Below are 17,746 nucleotides of genomic sequence, written 5' to 3'. Positions count from 1 at the left end.
AAGTTGCGCAAATACACGCGTGTAATTCATTATTGACACATGACAGCGTGCCACCATTATACTTATAGTTATTTTCCCTATAATTCCAGGAGGGGGAGCGGGATATGCCAATATGCCATACCTGGGACACCTTTGACAATAACACAAGTACCGACCAATAAACCTAAGACTTTCTGCAAAAGCCAAGAAAAAGTTTGGAAAAATTTTAAGCAGGTAGTGAGTACGCCACGTTTATTTTCAAAACATGTCATACATTTTAAAATTCTTGAGATATTACAGTGTTTTCTTCATAAAAATGCATTATTTGAGGATTGATAGTTCAATAGTTTAACCCCTTGTTCAAACACGCATTTACGTCTTAGGGGGTTAATTTTTTCTGAATTTATGCCCATTTACGCCCTACGAAATTTTTAATTTTGAACAATATTTTAAGATTTTTCTGGATTTAGCACTCTGTGATATTGTCTAAATTTATCAAAAACTTTTAAGATTAAAATGCCCAATATAAACGCTATATCTCATTACAAAGGTTTACTAATTCTTTTCGCACTTTTTGTCCAATTGGCGCTTCAGTAAGTTAGTATAATATCGCCATATGTCAAGCAATAAAACTTCGTAAAATGAAATTTTAACATCAATGTGCAGTTGGACATTTTTCAGTTGCTGCACAACAAGTTGGGTCAATATTGCGCGAAATTCTTCTTCTATCTAAGTTCATTAAAAAAATTCTAGCGACTGTTTCCTTCTTTTGATTTTTATCAAATTTAAGAAAAAGAGTCAATGAACAACGGGAACATCTGAGTCATTTTGACGATCGAACAACAACAACAAAAACAGCAACGTGAAAATATTGTTTTGTAGTTACTGCGCATGTGCTAAATGATGGGAAATACCTAAATGGGAAATTGTTGCAATCCGGGCTGAACGCAGAAATCTTAAATTTTTGCGATCTGTCTAGAATGCGAAAGTCTGTTTTTAAAACGCCTGTTTGAGTGGTTGGCAGCAGGCCAATGATTTCCCAAATACTAAATGACCAGTAGTCGAAAATATAAATTATTTACCATCGATTTCGAATCGAACAATACGAAAAATGTGCTTACATATATATAATTTTATCAATATATATGATTTGCATCAGTGGATGAAACATAGTTTAAAAGGTTATTACTGTAATATATTTTACTAGGTATATATCGGATGCCGTGAGTTTCGGCTCGCTCTCAAAACACGATCCAAGATGGTGTCACAGCATCTGATATCAGACTTTATGTTTATATGTGATTAGCTTCTTTTATCAGAAGAATACTTTTTATCTGATGATAGATAAATACTACAAATTGGCGACGAGGATTCCAAGAACTCATGGAGAGGTATATTTCATAATTACAAAGCAATCTCGCGTGAAACAAGACGTGTGAATTTTCGAATCAAAACAACAAATTTTGTTGACTCTTACTGTGCGAAAGGAAACTTTGCTAGGCTGTCCTTTGTAATTTCAAGCGATAGTTATACTTGTGCGCGCGCTCTGAGCATTTCTGTGCAGCTAGCATGTCCGTTTTGCAACTTCCAGCCATACCACCCTTTGACCCAAATGGAGAACCGACTTCAGTTGGTCAACGATGGACGAAATGGCAGACCAGTCTTAAATACTACATACTAGCAAGTGGAGTTAGGGATGATGAAAGAAAGAGGGCAATTTTACTCCACATGATTGGACCTAAATGCCAGGAAATATTTGAAACTTTCTCTGATCCTGGAACAACATTTGAAGAAGCCCTCCATAAATTTGATGAACATTTTTCAGTCAAAAAGAACATACCTTTCGAAAGGCATAAATTTCACCAAGCCTCACAACAAGTAGGGGAAAGTACGGATCAATTCATTACCCGTCTACGACAACTTTCCTTATATTGTGAATATGGATCAGAAACTGACAATGAAATCCGAGACATGGTCATAGCAAAAACATCGAATATTAAATTCCGCAAACGTTTACTTATGGAAACTGATTTGAATCTCCAGAAAACACAGGACCTTGGACGACTTTTTGAATCTGCAGAACACCAAAACAAAGAAATAGCTAATGGTAAACAAACACAACATGACACTGAAGAAGAAAGCTCTGAACAAATCAACAAACTACATGGGCGTAGACCACCTCATCGTAGCCATAGGAAACACAATGCACCACCACATCGGAACAACCCAACCAAATCATTCAACAAACCAGAATGTGGTCGCTGTGGTATGAAGAACCACAAAAGTCATGAATGTCGGAGATCAAGAGATAAAACATGTAACAAATGTGGTATTAAAGGACATTTTGCAAAAATGTGCCGCACCAAAAATAAACAGCAAGTTCATCAAACCAACCATGAAAACTCTGATGACGAAGATGAGGATATCTACCTATACAAGATGAACACTACGAAGTCAAATAACTTCCCCGTTCTAGTAAACAATAGCGAAATGACTGCTATCATTGATTCTGGAAGCACAACAAATATCATCGATTTTCGAACCTATAAACGCTTATTCAGCAACATCCAGCTTCAGAAATCCAATGCCCGAATCTACCCATACAATGCTACTAAGAAGCTCCCAATCACTGGTACCTTCAAAGCTACAGTTGCAGCAAATCACCATAAAATACTAGCAAAATTCTACGTAATACCTGGTCAAGGAGGCAATTTACTTGGTCACAAAACAGCTGAGCAGCTAGATCTATTACGAATTGGACCAGCTACAACACCCATCAACCATAGAACATTCCAGTTAGGTAGCAGAAGTCTGTCAAAAGGCATACCAGTATCAACAGAACAAGTCCTCAACAAAAACAACAAGGTATTCAAAGGAATGGGAAAACTTAACAACTTCAAACAGAAACTCCATATTGATCCAGATGTCACCCCCATCCAGCAACCAACTAGGAGACTGCCGTTTCACACCAGAAAGAAAGTTGAAGCAGAGCTCGATAGACTGCTGAAATTAGATATCATTGAGCCAGTTAATGGACCAACTTCGTGGGTTTCACCAATTGTCGCAGTACCTAAGAAAAATGGCAAAATTAGATTGTGTGTGGACATGCGCAGAGCAAACACTGCCATTATCAGAGAGAAGCATCCTATTCCAAAACTGGAAGAAATCCTACCATTATTAAATGGAGCCACTGTCTTCTCAAAAATTGACCTGCGAGAAGGCTACCATCAAATTGAGTTAGCCGAAGAAAGCAGAAACATTACTGCCTTCATTACCCATAAAGGAATTTTCAGATACAAGCGTCTCATATATGGTATTTCAAGTGCCTTTGAACATTTTCAGAAAAATATTGAAATGGTAATTGCTGATTGTGAAGGGGCAAAGAACATCTCTGATGATATTTTTATCTGGGGAAAAACACAAGCTGAGCATGACCGCAATCTCGATAAGGTTCTTCGTAATCTTTCTGAGAATGGCCTGCGTGTCAACCCAGAAAAATGTGAGTTTAGCAAGAATAAAATTTTATTTAGTGGATATACTCTCACAACAGATGGCATATCTCCAGACCCTTCCAAAGTCACTGCAGTCAACAAATTCAAAACACCAACAACATCGACAGAAGTCAGATCCTTTCTTGGTCTAGTAAATTATTGCAGTCAGTTCATCAAAGACTACAGTACATTATCAGCTCCACTGAGGAAACTCACCAAGAAAAATACACCATTCATATGGACAGATCTTGAACAGAAATCATTTGATTTACTCAAAGAAAAACTTTGCACTTCTGAAACTATGGCATTTTACAATCCTGAGGCGGAAACAGACATAATTGTTGATGCAAGTCCGTATGGTCTTGGTGCCATACTTACACAGAAACAGAAAGATGGAAACTTCAAGCCGGTAGCATATGGAAGTAGAGCATTAACACCTGTTGAACAGAGATACTCACAAACAGAACGAGAAGCTCTTGCAGTTGCCTTTGGCTGCACACACTTTCACTTTTTCATATATGACCGTGACTTCGATATCACCACTGATCACAAGAGTCTTTTGCACGTAATGTCACCAACTTCCACATCTCCACCACCGAGGATCCAGAGATGGCTTCTTCGCATACAAGGGTATAACTACAAATTAAAATACATTTCTGGTGCCAAAAATGCTGCTGACATACTATCAAGAGACCCTGTTTGTACAGACAGTGAAGGAGAAACTGACGACTCAATTGAATCCTTTATCAACTTTACAGCAGCAGAAGCAGTACCTAAAAGCTGCAATATCGAAGAGATACAAGATGAAACTGCAAAAGACATCATTCTTCAAAAAGTCACCAAAGCCATTAACTCGAAGGCCTGGCCAAAAGATTCTGCTTTGAATCCATACAGACATGCAAAGCATGAGTTATCCTTTGTGAATAACATTTTACTCAAAGGACAACGAATTGTCATCCCAAGCACTCTACAACAGAAAATGTTGCAGATAGCACATGCTACGCATCAAGGAACAACCAAAACTAAACTACTATTACGTGAAAAAGTTTGGTGGCCGCTGATGAACAAACAAATCGAAGATCTAACACTTACCTGTCATGCCTGCCAAGTAACTGCACCCTCCACCACCAGGCATGAACCGTCACAACCAACAGAAATTCCCAAACAACCTTGGAACACTATTGCAATGGACATTCAAGGCCCTTATCCCTCTGGTGACAACCTGTTAGTTTTGATTGATTACAGATCCAGATACCCAATAGTTTCTTCTATCAAGAACACTGGTGTGCAAAACATAATAAATGTTATGAAGCGAACCTTTAGTATTTTTGGTTATTCAAAAACAATTGTAACTGACAACGGTTCACAATTCACGTCCTTCAAATTCAGCCGATACCTTCAACAACATGGTATAAAACACCGGCGTACAACTCCATACTGGCCACAAGCTAATGGTGAGGTTGAGAGATTTAACCGCACATTGAAGCGACACAATCAAACTGCTGTCATCACTGGAAAGGATTGGCGTAAAACTCTTGACACATTCCTTTTGAGTTACCGAACCACACCTCATACCGTAACTAAAGTTCCACCTGCAACACTGATGTTCGGTAGACCGCTAACGAATGATCTTCCTGACGTTAGTCAACTTGTGAAAAGCAACAGTGAATTGGATATAGAAGTAAACAAGAATGATGAAAAGCACAAACAGAAATCCAAGGAAAACACCGACCAGAACCGCAAGGCAAAAACTGTCACTTTTGAAGTCGGACAAAAGGTATTGTTGAAAAATCTTACCGACAACAAAAACAAACTTTCACCGCCCTGGTTAAAGGAAGTCTTCACCATCATTAAAGTATACAAACGAAGCATCATGGTTCGAAACAAGGAAGGAAAAACGTTTCTACGAGCAAACGGACACGCGAAACTGTATAGATCTGCGAAGGGTAAGCAATCGAGTGTTTCTAACGCGCGAAACAGGGCAGACCCTTGTACCTGCTCAAGCAATGCGAATTTTGATGAGAACCAACAATCTAAACCGAATGATGGCCATAACAAAGAAGAAGATCTATACGAAAAGAAAAACCACAAGAACGGTGCAAAAACCTACCCGAAACGACAAAGAAAAACTACAGAGCGTTACGTCATCATCAATCCGAAGCGCAAGAAGAAGACTTAGAGAAAAAATAAGAACGATAACAAGATAATGATAACAAGAACGATAATGATAAACGATGTATATATATAGCAGACGAACGATACGATGTATATAGTAAAAGACCGATGTGTATAGCTGAAGAACAAAAACGTTTTATGTACGTGCAGAGGAACTGAGTTGAAAAGCAAATATGTGAACATGTTATAAAACAAACAATCAAGAAATCAACAACAATAACTTCGAGAAAAAGAGGGATTGTAATATATTTTACTAGGTATATATCGGATGCCGTGAGTTTCGGCTCGCTCTCAAAACACGATCCAAGATGGTGTCACAGCATCTGATATCAGACTTTATGTTTATATGTGATTAGCTTCTTTTATCAGAAGAATACTTTTTATCTGATGATAGATAAATACTACAATTACATCTTGTGCGAAGAATGTTACAATCATGGTGAAATATTATCAGTCTATTCACCTACTGTCATCTTGCGGGGCTATTGTCAAATTCGTTAAATAATGACATCGATTGAGACAATAATAAGGAAAGCCGTGTACCAGCGATATTGCGATATTTATACAACAACTAACGATACTGCGCTAATAAAACAACATAAGAACGATTCTAACTCAACTTCAATCACATTGAAAGTTTTACTGCACTCCAATACATACCGACTGTATCCTTATGAAATGAAATGTATCACAAACGATTACAACCACGTGGCAATGAGGATCAAATCAAATGGACATCTTTATTCTATTTGTAACGAATCAAAATGTTGCACATAACACATACTTATTTCTTGTAATGTGTTACACGATTGTCAACACAACATTTGGTATTAAATCATCTTCCCATATCAACTCCATTTGTCCTTACTCAAATTTTTGGATTTAGAATTGTTCTGATATTTTTAGTACTTTAGTCTTTGACTATTTCAGTTCGCTTGGTCATATCGTCTGGGCATTTGACCCTGCACAAATTCCGGTGTTGGTGCGCAAAATAACTCTTTTCGCCGCATAGTCCGTGTAACCAACAGATGTTTTAGCTTGCGCCTCGTAGGCCCACGTTTCTCAGTCCGTTTAGGCAAAGAGCACGGTCTCTAAGTACCCTTACCTAACCCTCCACCTTTTAAAGCCATTCTTGTGTGAAACGATTAACAAAGTGCTGGCTCGTATTTCTGCTTGCAACTTGCGAACTAGTTAAGAAACAAATAATTTTATTTGCCGGCCATTGAGTTATGAAACTCGTTAAATGGCATAAGAGATTTAAATATTTTTCTGTCGGCCATGTAGCTTAGAGATTAAGGGACATTATTGAACATTTTGATGATCATAAAAGATGAACTCGTGAGGAAAACCTTTTATAAAAACAAAAATTTAAGGAAAGAGTTGCTTAAGTTGAAGATTTGCGTTTACTTCTTTGAAGACATTCGGAGAAACCAGAAGGCGTTAATCTGATTCAAGTGAAATTTCCACTAATTCGCGAAAGCGACGGGCGAATGATACTATCTCTGAGATAAAAGTGTAATATATATGGAGATACGTAAGAAAGAGATGAAATGAAAGCAACAAAAATGGCAAGGTTTGTTACAGTTAATAAAACAACAGTAAATTCAAACACAACCATTATTGCATCAACAACAACAAATGAACATGACTTTTATGGAAATGTTAAGCAAATTTATGCCCCTAATTTCAACCAATACCTTTCCCATATATATTTTTAGTATATAATGTACAGCAATATTTCACCAGTGTATGACTATATTTAAATAAGTATAAAACTGAAAGCTGTGTACTCTTGTATTTCTTAAATTTCCATACATTTGTGCTGTACAAAGTAATTTCTTATGTGAGGTTAATGTAAGGTGGTGCAATGTCAAAACATTTTTTAGTAATTTATAAAACCAAAACCAAAAATAATTTATTATGCCCCTCAAATATCCACTATGCTTGCAAAGCTCATTACTTTTTTCCAGAATAGTTAAAGCTGAGTGATATGAGTTCCTCTGAATGATGTCTAAAGTTTCACTCTCAGCGGATACGCTGGATCGCCATGAACACAAAACACATATCAAGCTGGCCCAATTGAGTGCTTTTGTAACAAAGAGAAGAAAACCAGGTCTGGCCAACATGTAGGCATCATACTTCCCGCCTTAAATTGTCCTATATAAGTTTGCTATTATGCCATTAGATGCTCCGATTGACTGAATTTTATGCCTTTTTCATGACCGTTATATAACTGTCTTTGACCCTCTCCAAGTTGCACACTTAGCGAAAAGTTCCATCAATAAGTTAGCACACTACGTAAAATAGAAACATAGATTGGTATCTATTACTTAAGACGAGTTTCATGCTCAATGCTAGGCGATTATTGCAAGAATTTTTTTCGGCTGGGTAGCGGGCGGTGGGTGGGTGGATGGAGGTGGGTAGTTAAGTATTTTTGCTGGGTGAGGGTGGGCGTGTGGGTAAGTCCTTTGGCTTCGTAGGTGTGAATTAGGGTAGGTAGCTATTATAAATGTGTGAGGGTTGATGGGGTGGGTGAGGTAGTTGGGGTGGGCACACGGTTTAGTACTACGCAATGCATTATAGCATACCAACACATCAGAAATATCCAGGACTTTTTTTAACGTATAGATATCATCCTCCATGACTGTTCACTAACAACAATGGAATTATTAGGCTTCAAGATTTGGAAATTCAATGTTAAAGGAGAAGCGATCTATAAAATATTCTGTGACAACCAGAATATAAATTTTAAGCGAGAGAAAGAAAATTATAGATTTCTAAACCCTAAAATTTACTATGATAACTACTACTAAACAAATAAATACCTAAATTTCACAACTAGCTATCTATATGTCATTCTAGCAACATTTTTCCAGAATTCACATGGCTCTGTAGGGTAAAGAAAAGTGGGTTACTGATACAGCTACCAGTAAAAATTAATTCACTCAAGAAAAGCATGAATATTATGAAGTACCACCATTTTATAAACTGATTTATTCGATTGTTTAAAATAGCATTACTTTGTTGTTGGTGATTGACCTGACCTGTTGTTGGTGTCTGACCTGAAGTTATTCTCGTCCATTGTCTTCAGAATTGCCCCGTCTGCCTTGGGGTACCGGATGAATTGTCAAGTGACAAATGACCTGAGTTTGTTAGCCTTGCAACAAAAAACTTCCTTTTGCTATAGGGTGCACATCATCGCCCTTCATCAGCCTGCAATACCCGATCCAATGACGAGCTGAAGTTTAATTATTTACCGCAGACACTGGATTATTCCTCAATAAAACACGTCTGAACCAGACTGTAATGTATCACCATCAGAGATTGTATTTGGACACCTATTCGTTGTGCTTTCGACTTCATCAAACAGCTGAAAACTCTGGCACAATGCTTGGCAGCAGAAAGAAGAGACCCCCTGCCAACGTTTTCACCGTACCTCCGAAGAACGCAACAGACAGTCAAAATCTCTCCCCGATCCTCATGTAGGTGACCAATGCTACATACAAAATCAAATTGGTGTACACCCAAAACGCTGAAATGACTCAGGAAGAGTCTCTGAAGACTTTGGTCACAACAGCTATGTACTAAAACTGGATGGAACTGGTCGTATGACGCATAGAAACAGACAATATCTTTTAAAATTCCGATCAACCTCCCTGAGTATAGTTAACCAAAGCTCAACAGGATATGTTGTTCGTTCTCCTCCTCGCACGCTTACCCTGGCACTGATTTCACTGTCCAAGCTATCACTTCCATCACCTGTTGCAGAAGAACAAACATCACTCCCTCTTACGTGACTTGTGCCAACTGAACGTATCCGTCATGCACAGACACCGTCGCCACTTACGACCCCTTAGGCTGCAACGCACAAGACGCCCGCCGCGACAATACGAACCAGAAAGGGGACAGGAAAGTGAATTTGACTTCAAACTAAAGAGGAGATTGGAAATAGCACATGTTGCACCACATAATGAATGAATTTCACGAAATAGCATTGATTAGTAGCGGCGGAATGACCAGAAAAGCTGCGATTCAAGGTCGATGTTTAAGACGGTTAAGAAGAGTAATATAAACAAAAGAAATATTACGTGCGTCTCGTTGGTGGTGTAAAATAACTCACTCACTCCACCCCTTTTTACAATTCTTTTTTCCTTTCAGGCCGGCGCAAATGCATCAAAATTGCATCAAGATTTTTCCACGAGTTAACGACTAATCTCTTTAATAATAGCCGTCGTCTGTCTGTCTGTACGCGAAAGTCGACCGAAATTGGTATTTCAAGCTTTTACAATCTGATGACGTCACAGAAAAGGTACTGACGAAGTCAAAATTAATTGCTACTATTTTGTCCTTTTTCTAAAATATTTTTAAAAAAATCCACGGACCGAATAAGACGAAAGCAAGAGATGCTTCACGTTATGAAAACCGCACTTACAATTTAGTTACTTGTCTTTTTCAAAAATGCAGGGGTTTTCTTTGTACAAAAAAATTTGAGCCGTACAAGATGGCTACATGAAAACTATATTGATGTGTAGATATCAACAACATTGTGGAAAAAACTCACCTTGAAAAATCTTCCACGCAATCCACAGGAGTGTAGTTGGTGTAGAGTTGTCAAGGAGGAGAAAAGTGAGGTTATCCCTCATTTATGACACGAAACCAGTACGCTTTTAGTTTCTGTGGACTTCCTTTTTCTACCATTGCCTAGCATATATTTTTTTGTTCAAGACAATGTTGTTTTGACCGAAATTCATCAGAAGCTCGTTTAGAAAAGAACATAAAGTAGTGTCAAAGGAGGACTTCGAGGCTAGTTTGGCAGCAACACTGACAAAAAAGTGAATAACATGTATTTGCAATTTTTGTTAAATGAGATGTTTCGATATCACCGTTCTGAGATACACGTTTTATTAAGGTAGTTTTGCGTTACCAGATTTCTTAGAGTTCCCCAAAGTTGTTTTGACCGTTTTTAAAAGTCCTGCAAATGCTAATATAGCACTCGCTTATGAATCTATTTTTGAGTCCTATTACTTGGATCCTTTCTTTTTGAGAGCTTTCCAGTCAATAATCGAATTTGATTTTGATGCTTTTCGTTTTAGGAATTCTGTTTTCTTTGATGGCTTTAATCAATTCAGTGTCCCAAGCCTCAATACGGCCATAAAATCTATGTGTTTTGAAAGCGGCATGTTTGGCAGCCACTGTTATAACATTTTTATTCAGTTTCTCACATGCTTCATCAAGGTCATCATAATTATTAAAATATGACCAGTCTAAATTCCTGAGGTCCTTCAGAAAAGCGTCTTCACTGAAGTTCTTGTAGCTAAAAACCTTGATAGTTTTAGGTTCACATTATGGCTTTCTAAACTTTCTGACACCAATTTTAAGGAGTCTACTGAAACGTTGTTCAAAATGAGTACATAGGTTTTGAGCACTATGCAAATCACAACCTTTAGGTGGCCTGTAAACTCAACATACGTAAACAGTTTCACTTACCATGAATCAACATTTTTGGAATATAGGCGTTATCCAAGTTACTAACAAACATTAAAACACTCCACCTCTAGTCAATTTTAACATCATTGTCAGTGACAGTATCGTCACTTTTAACATCATTGCCAGTGATGATGTCGTCAATTTTAGTTCCGCAAATGGAGAATACATCAAGTTTTGTTTGATATAGTTTTGCATAGTCTAGTTTGGATGACAGGGCTATTGATGTTGAGATGGCTCTTTTTTTTAACCCCTTTCCATTTTTTAATCGTCTTAAAGTCAAAATGTTTCATTAAAAAGAAAATTGATGTTGTCTGGTATTTAGTCACTAAATGACGCTTTATCAGCAAAGGATAAGTTACAAGAAAGACAGGGACTGCAAGCAAAATACACTTTATCTTCATGTGTTTTCATAAATTGTTCGTAATTTTTATAAAAAATAAGCTCATATTTTTTTATGATTCATAATTCATAATCCACACTCGTCACATAAGTGCTCTGTCGGTTTTTGCCACGGGCTTTAAGCATCAAGAACAGGATTACCTAACATGGCCTGGGTTGAGACAAACATTTCCTGGCAGGAGGATCAAAAAGGTTAAGAAATATTTTCGCCTGCTTGAATTATGCTTTTATGATGCCATTAATTAATTTCCGCCAGCGAAGGCGGAATCTTTAAAATCGCCTGAGAAGATAGAGAGATAGAGACAGCGCAGCTAGGCTGGACGACCGAAACTTATCCAGGCTAAAGATTTTTTTCTGAGAACGAGGCTAAAATAAGTATTAAGCCAATAAGAATCTCCTAACAGTGCAAAAGATTGTTTTATTATCCAATGAACAATACTTTGTTTTAAAGTTTATATGCTATCGAAAGTTAAAGCTCGTGCAGTGTAGCATAATGAAGATCGTCTTATAAAGCGCCATCGTTGAGGTTACGTCATTTTTTTCTGTACAATTTTTCAAGCACGTAGACTAAAGCTATATTCAGCAGATCTAATTAATTATTCATGAATTTTATTTTTTTATTTATTGAATTGTATTTTAACACTGCAGGTTAGTTAAGGCCAGAATACACTTGTAAAATATCATTAAATATATTCTATAATACAGTTATAATTTTTCTTTATAATTTCATTTAATTTCATAACATTGTTGCCACGACAACGCTTGCAGACAATAGATCTATTGTCACACAAACACAAGGCATTTGAAACCAGATCACCAACAATATTATTAAAATCAAACTCGTTTGATTTTATTCAAATGTTATAGCTATGCAGCAAATTATGAGGTTATGATGCACATGTCAGGTGTTGAAATTATACATATTATAGCTATATTATAAGAAATTGTAAGAAGATATAACTCTATTTTAAACATATTTTAAGAAATTATATTGATATTATAAGTTATATTTCAGTGATATTGTACAAGTGTAGCAGGCCCTTAATTGAGAATACTCAATGATTTGTTTACCCCATAATTCTCCGTTTTCAAGATCAACTTACAATTTTAAAATCTTTTAGGCTATTGCCGGAAGTCTTCAAGCCCCTGGGCTTCTTGTTTAAATTCAAGAGTGAGTTGGTTTTCAAAGTAATGTCCTGTCTATTCGACTCAGTTTGTTGTAGGGTGAGTTTGTTATAGAAAGAAGGTTTTGTATTACGCATTTAAAATAAGTGTATATAATTAATTGAAATTTTATTAAAAATGAAGCAAAAAATGTTAAAGCATACAATAAAAAAATGCTCAACCTTGTTACTAGGATCCCTTTCCTTTTTTTTACATCCCAGTGTTAAATTATTTTTTTATATTGTCTGGTTAACAAACTAAACGTTGAGTTCGGCAGATATATGACCGCAACAACGCGCAGATCACGTGAGTTCCTTAAAAGCTATTTAATTTCTTCCATGTTCTCTGGTCGTTAGGAATTAAAAAGTGATGAAATGTGCAGGTGCGGGTTAGCCAATGGTTTCAAACAATCGTGCGAGCAGCGTGGCCACAATTTACCCTCTTAAATGGTAACGGATTTAATTATGTTTATAGATTTGCATATGTAATTTTGTTTTAGGTGAGTAAGCCCATTCGAAAACATTAAAGAAGAAAGGATTTCCTGACAATGATCACGTGATCAAAAAACAATAGAAATAGCCAATCAAAAACGCTAAATTTGTTTGCGATCCAATGTAACTTTTTTCACCTTTATTATTTCGAATTCCGTCGGTAAGTAAAATTATGCTAGCTCCCATGGCTACAAGGTAGTTGTTTATTTCACCGAAAATTAAAGTATATTCTGAGCCTTACTTAAACATTCCATCAATTGCTAAGTCAAATTTGTTTATTTTTTGTCACCTAGCTGGCTATAAAAGTTCCGTGCTACCCTTAACTTCCTTTAACTTCCTTCAGAACTTTTTCTAATCACACTCCTTTTAGTGTGTTTGGACTTGTTAAGTTTAATCCTGGCCATTTCATGTCATAAAATGAAGTGTTACTTTTATATTTATTTCGCTTGTAGTGAATCCCAAAGTCCATTCCATGTCAAACTGAAACTTACTTTTGGTTTATATTGGTAAACTTGCACATTAGCTTACTTTGATTTGAATATCACTTCTATCTTTTTGACATTTTAAATTTGACTGCCAGTTCAAAACACCTCTCGTTGAAGCTTACTGATCAACCTATTGGTAAACTTCTGTTTGCAATAAACTCCTACCATCAAATGAAAGCAGAGGCTCATGATGGGCAAACAGAAAGTCGAAATTTCCATTTAATATGGGCATAGTTAAGTGGATGCATTTGTATTTTTTCTCTAAAATATCAAGTTTCTCACAATCTGTTTTTTCTACTGCAAACAAGGATTTTCTTTGATCTTGAACTTGGGTTAGTAGCTCTGCTGTCATGCCTCTTGTTGCGAGCACTTGAATCTGACCCCTTATAATGGAATTTAACGAGATGATGACTAAAACATTATTATTTTTATCTCTTTTTGGAATAAAATAAGGCAATAGCTGATTAATAAGGGATTTCCCAAATCCAGTCGGTAACACTGCCAAAACACGACTCAGTAATATAAACTCCAAACACTGCACTTTCTTAGGTTTAAAATTGAAACACTTTAAAAAATTGATACTTTTCAATGAAAATTTGATTCTTTTATGTATCATATGTATCGTTACGTTTTTTTTTCTCTGTAGCTAGAGAGCACATGATAGCACTACTAGAAGGTGTTTTAACTCGCACATTGATCCTCTGTGACTTCGATATCCTCTTGATGGCTTTAGTATTATTGCAGTTAAACAAGAGAACTTAAAATTCACACATAAAGTGGGCATTTTCTCCACCTCGTTCCAAGGGCATTTTGCCTTGTTGATAAAGCTGATAGCGGCGAAAAGGATTGTTGGCCACTCTGAAATAACGGCTCAGGGGCCACGAGACCCTAGGGACGAGGATGGGCATTTTCTGTCTGCGTTGCCAGGATTATTCCTTCTCGCCGTCTAAAATTGTCAGAAAGGGAAAAAGAGCCCTGTGGACGAGGTTGGCTTACTGATATATCCTGCATGCGAGTAATACGCATGAAGTTATCAGTTATCAGATTGTTAGCATATAAAATTTAGTGAAATAAGTAAAGTTAGTGAAAGGCATCGATATGCTATATTTCTTTATTATCTAATGATCCCTTTACCATCATAGATATATGGTTATTCATCAATTGCTTGTTGCCAGTTTGTTATATTCTAATCCCACATAAATAACAGAGTTGCCAAGTTTCGTGTGTATCTGTTGTGTCTACCCACCTATAAAGAAATTTGAAAAATGTCTTTGCAATCATACTTTGTTGATTTTTTTTGTGGCTAAATATAAATAGCCTAACAAGTCCTGAGGACGAGGTTGCAGTTTATGTTAGAATTAGGTATTTAACAAAATAGATATTAAAGATATTAGATTACGCTTGCAAAGTTTTTTTTCTTTATAAGCTTGGAACACTGTGGCTGATACAATGAGTAGTACGAGAAGCACGAGGCTTTTGTCCCTACGAGTTGTTAAAACTATTTTGTTCCTCCTTGTTCTTTTGGCCAGCTTACATCAGATTAAATTTAATTGAGCCTCCAATTTAAAATTTGAATATAGGTATTTTGTAAAAGGACAGCTTTATGAAATGTGAAATCTCCTTAACATTATTATAATTTTGACTTCCATATTTCAGTTTGGCTTTCTAGGACTCATTTGTTCATGCTGGGAACAATAAAACTTTACAGTTCTGTACTATCAAATAAAATAGAGAAATTGACCTACTTTTTTTTTTGATGATAAAAAATGTCCTGTTTTGACAACAACGTGATTTGTAATTCTATTGGAGTTTCGGATAGCTCCTTAGCATATTTGCTGGGTTATGTTATAATCGGAAAAAACGGAAGAAACGCCGGAAACCTGGAAACGTCACTGTGTCAAGAAGTTTCTCTCATCAATGTCTAAAGTTTTAAGACCACTGATTTTTGGTATGATCAGTCATTTAACGCAGTGCCAGTTTGAGACAAAAGCCATGGAAACGAGGTTAATTGCTTCGTGATTTATAAAAACACTTGGAATTTATAACCAACTTTGTTTTCTTGTCTGAAGCTAAAAACTTCTTATAAAAATATTCTACTCTCAAGTAGAATCGCTGACTTGATAAACAACCGCCTACGTTTATTGTTTAAATCCAGACCTCCTGGGTTTAAACAAGGCTGTTTATAAAATATTGTGCAAACATTTAACATAAGAACCATAAATTATCATCGGTCCTAGCCAGAAAACTTCCCTCTTGTAATACTTTGTTCGACTTCGTGTGAAGAATTTGTGGGGCCAAACTTTGTCCAGAAATATTGTTTGAAATCAGTTATTAGAGATCGAAAAAAGCAGTGGGGAGTACCCTTCTTTTACGTTTTGTATGCTTACAATATTATTGCCTGAATGCATTGTTTCTTTAACCAAGTCTGTGTGAATTTGGAAGTTTACTCCAGGTGCGTGTAATCATGGAGGAAGGGGGAGCCAAGCGCTAAAAGAAAGAAAGGACTAAAATCTACTTGTTTATACAAACTTTGGCGTGACAACGTTAATTTTTAATAGTTGCCATAAAATTTAGAAGTAATACACGTTATTCTTATATTATGTCAGCAAAAATCTGATGTGTTCATTTTTTTAGACTTTTTTAAACTAGACTTCTCTTATTTGCGTTCGTTCGAGGAGATTTTCGAGGAGATGATGTTGAAGTTATCTTATCGTAAAAAGATACATTTATGTAATAATTTTGCAAGCAAAACTTTAATAGACCTGGATTTAAAATCACCGAAAAAAAAATAATAATCCAACCTTCAGAACAATCTTGTCCACAGGTTCTTGTGGCCCCTGAGCCGTCATTACGGAGTGAGAATTCATTAAAAAGGCAAAATGCCCTGGAAACGAGGTTGTCTTTAGAAAAGTATGTTTTGTTGACCGTATTGCTTCAGATTGCGCATAGATCCGCCAATTTTGAGCCGATAAGATTTTTCTAAAGCAACTGACTTCGTCACCTATTGTTCTCCATCTTTGTGCAAAAATCAGAAAAATGATCTAATTCTGAGAAAAGCACGCACAAACGCATGCACGAACAGACACAGGTCATTTTTATAGGACCTTGCCTGTACAAAAAAAATGTTCAGAAATAATTTTTAACTAAAAGTACATTATTTTGTTATGTTATTTCCTAAGGAAATAACATAACAAAAATCAATTCGAAAATCAGTCCGAGAACGTTCTTAGGTTCTAACAAGTAAAAAAAAGTTCTTGATCTTTGCGTGCAACGTAGCTTATTGTTTTTTACTGTTTGTTTTTTTTCTCACAATTAATCGAAAAGCGTGTACAATGTGGTCCTGTATACGATGGCCCTCAGGTGTCACTTCACTTCTTGGCTTTTTATTACTTCTCTTCTGCATTTTGTGAATTCCCTTCACCAGTTTTCTATTTCTCTTCTGCATTTTGTGAATTCCCTTCACCAGTTTTCTATTTCTCTTCAGCCTTTTAGTTCTTATTTTCACCGATTTTCTATTTCACTTCAGAGCTTTTTTTGTATTTATCTACACCATATTTAAATATTTCCAGCGTTTTTTAATGTGTTAAATTTCAGTATATTTGTGTTCTCTTCAGTATATTTTTTTTGTGAAGGAAATAACGGAGAGACATTTCACACGCAGCCTTGCTGTTGATATGGCATTGTCATTGCCAAGTTTACCTTGTATTAGTGATGATACTGGTAATCTTACTTTAGATGAATTAATATCCAAGTACTTTGAAAAGGGATTCACTTACTTAGAAATCAAAGAATTTATAAATACTCGGCATGGAAAAAAAGTTAGCTTATCTACAATTAAAAGGCACTTGAAAAAACTGAAGCTTTTTCGACGACCTTTGCTTAATCGACGAGTAGACGATGATATATTCCATAATGCAGTGAGAGATGAAATCGCTGGGAGCGGATCGAACATCGGTTATAGGCGATTATGGGCTCATTTGCGGACTGAAGGTATTCTAGTTCGGCGAGAAGACGTAAGAAAAGCCGTTTTGAGCATTAACCCAGAAGGAGTGCTGCAAAGAAGAAGACGAAAATT

The 17,746-nt window shown here is 36.3% G+C and overlaps 1 protein-coding gene across 1 annotated transcript; it reads left to right on the top strand.

The window, feature by feature from the left end:
• Window positions 1–1,548: 1,548 nt before the first annotated feature.
• Window positions 1,549–5,649, top strand: LOC130621307 (uncharacterized protein K02A2.6-like). The gene has a single exon (XM_057436607.1). It carries the CDS (start codon window positions 1,549–1,551, stop codon window positions 5,647–5,649), a length of 4,101 nt encoding a protein of 1,366 aa, XP_057292590.1.
• Window positions 5,650–17,746: the final 12,097 nt, after the last annotated feature.

This window comes from Hydractinia symbiolongicarpus, chromosome 12, assembly GCF_029227915.1.
Source record: "Hydractinia symbiolongicarpus strain clone_291-10 chromosome 12, HSymV2.1, whole genome shotgun sequence".
NCBI classification, from domain to species: Eukaryota; Metazoa; Cnidaria; class Hydrozoa; order Anthoathecata; family Hydractiniidae; genus Hydractinia; species Hydractinia symbiolongicarpus.
This window is presented reverse-complemented; position numbering and strand designations above follow the sequence as displayed.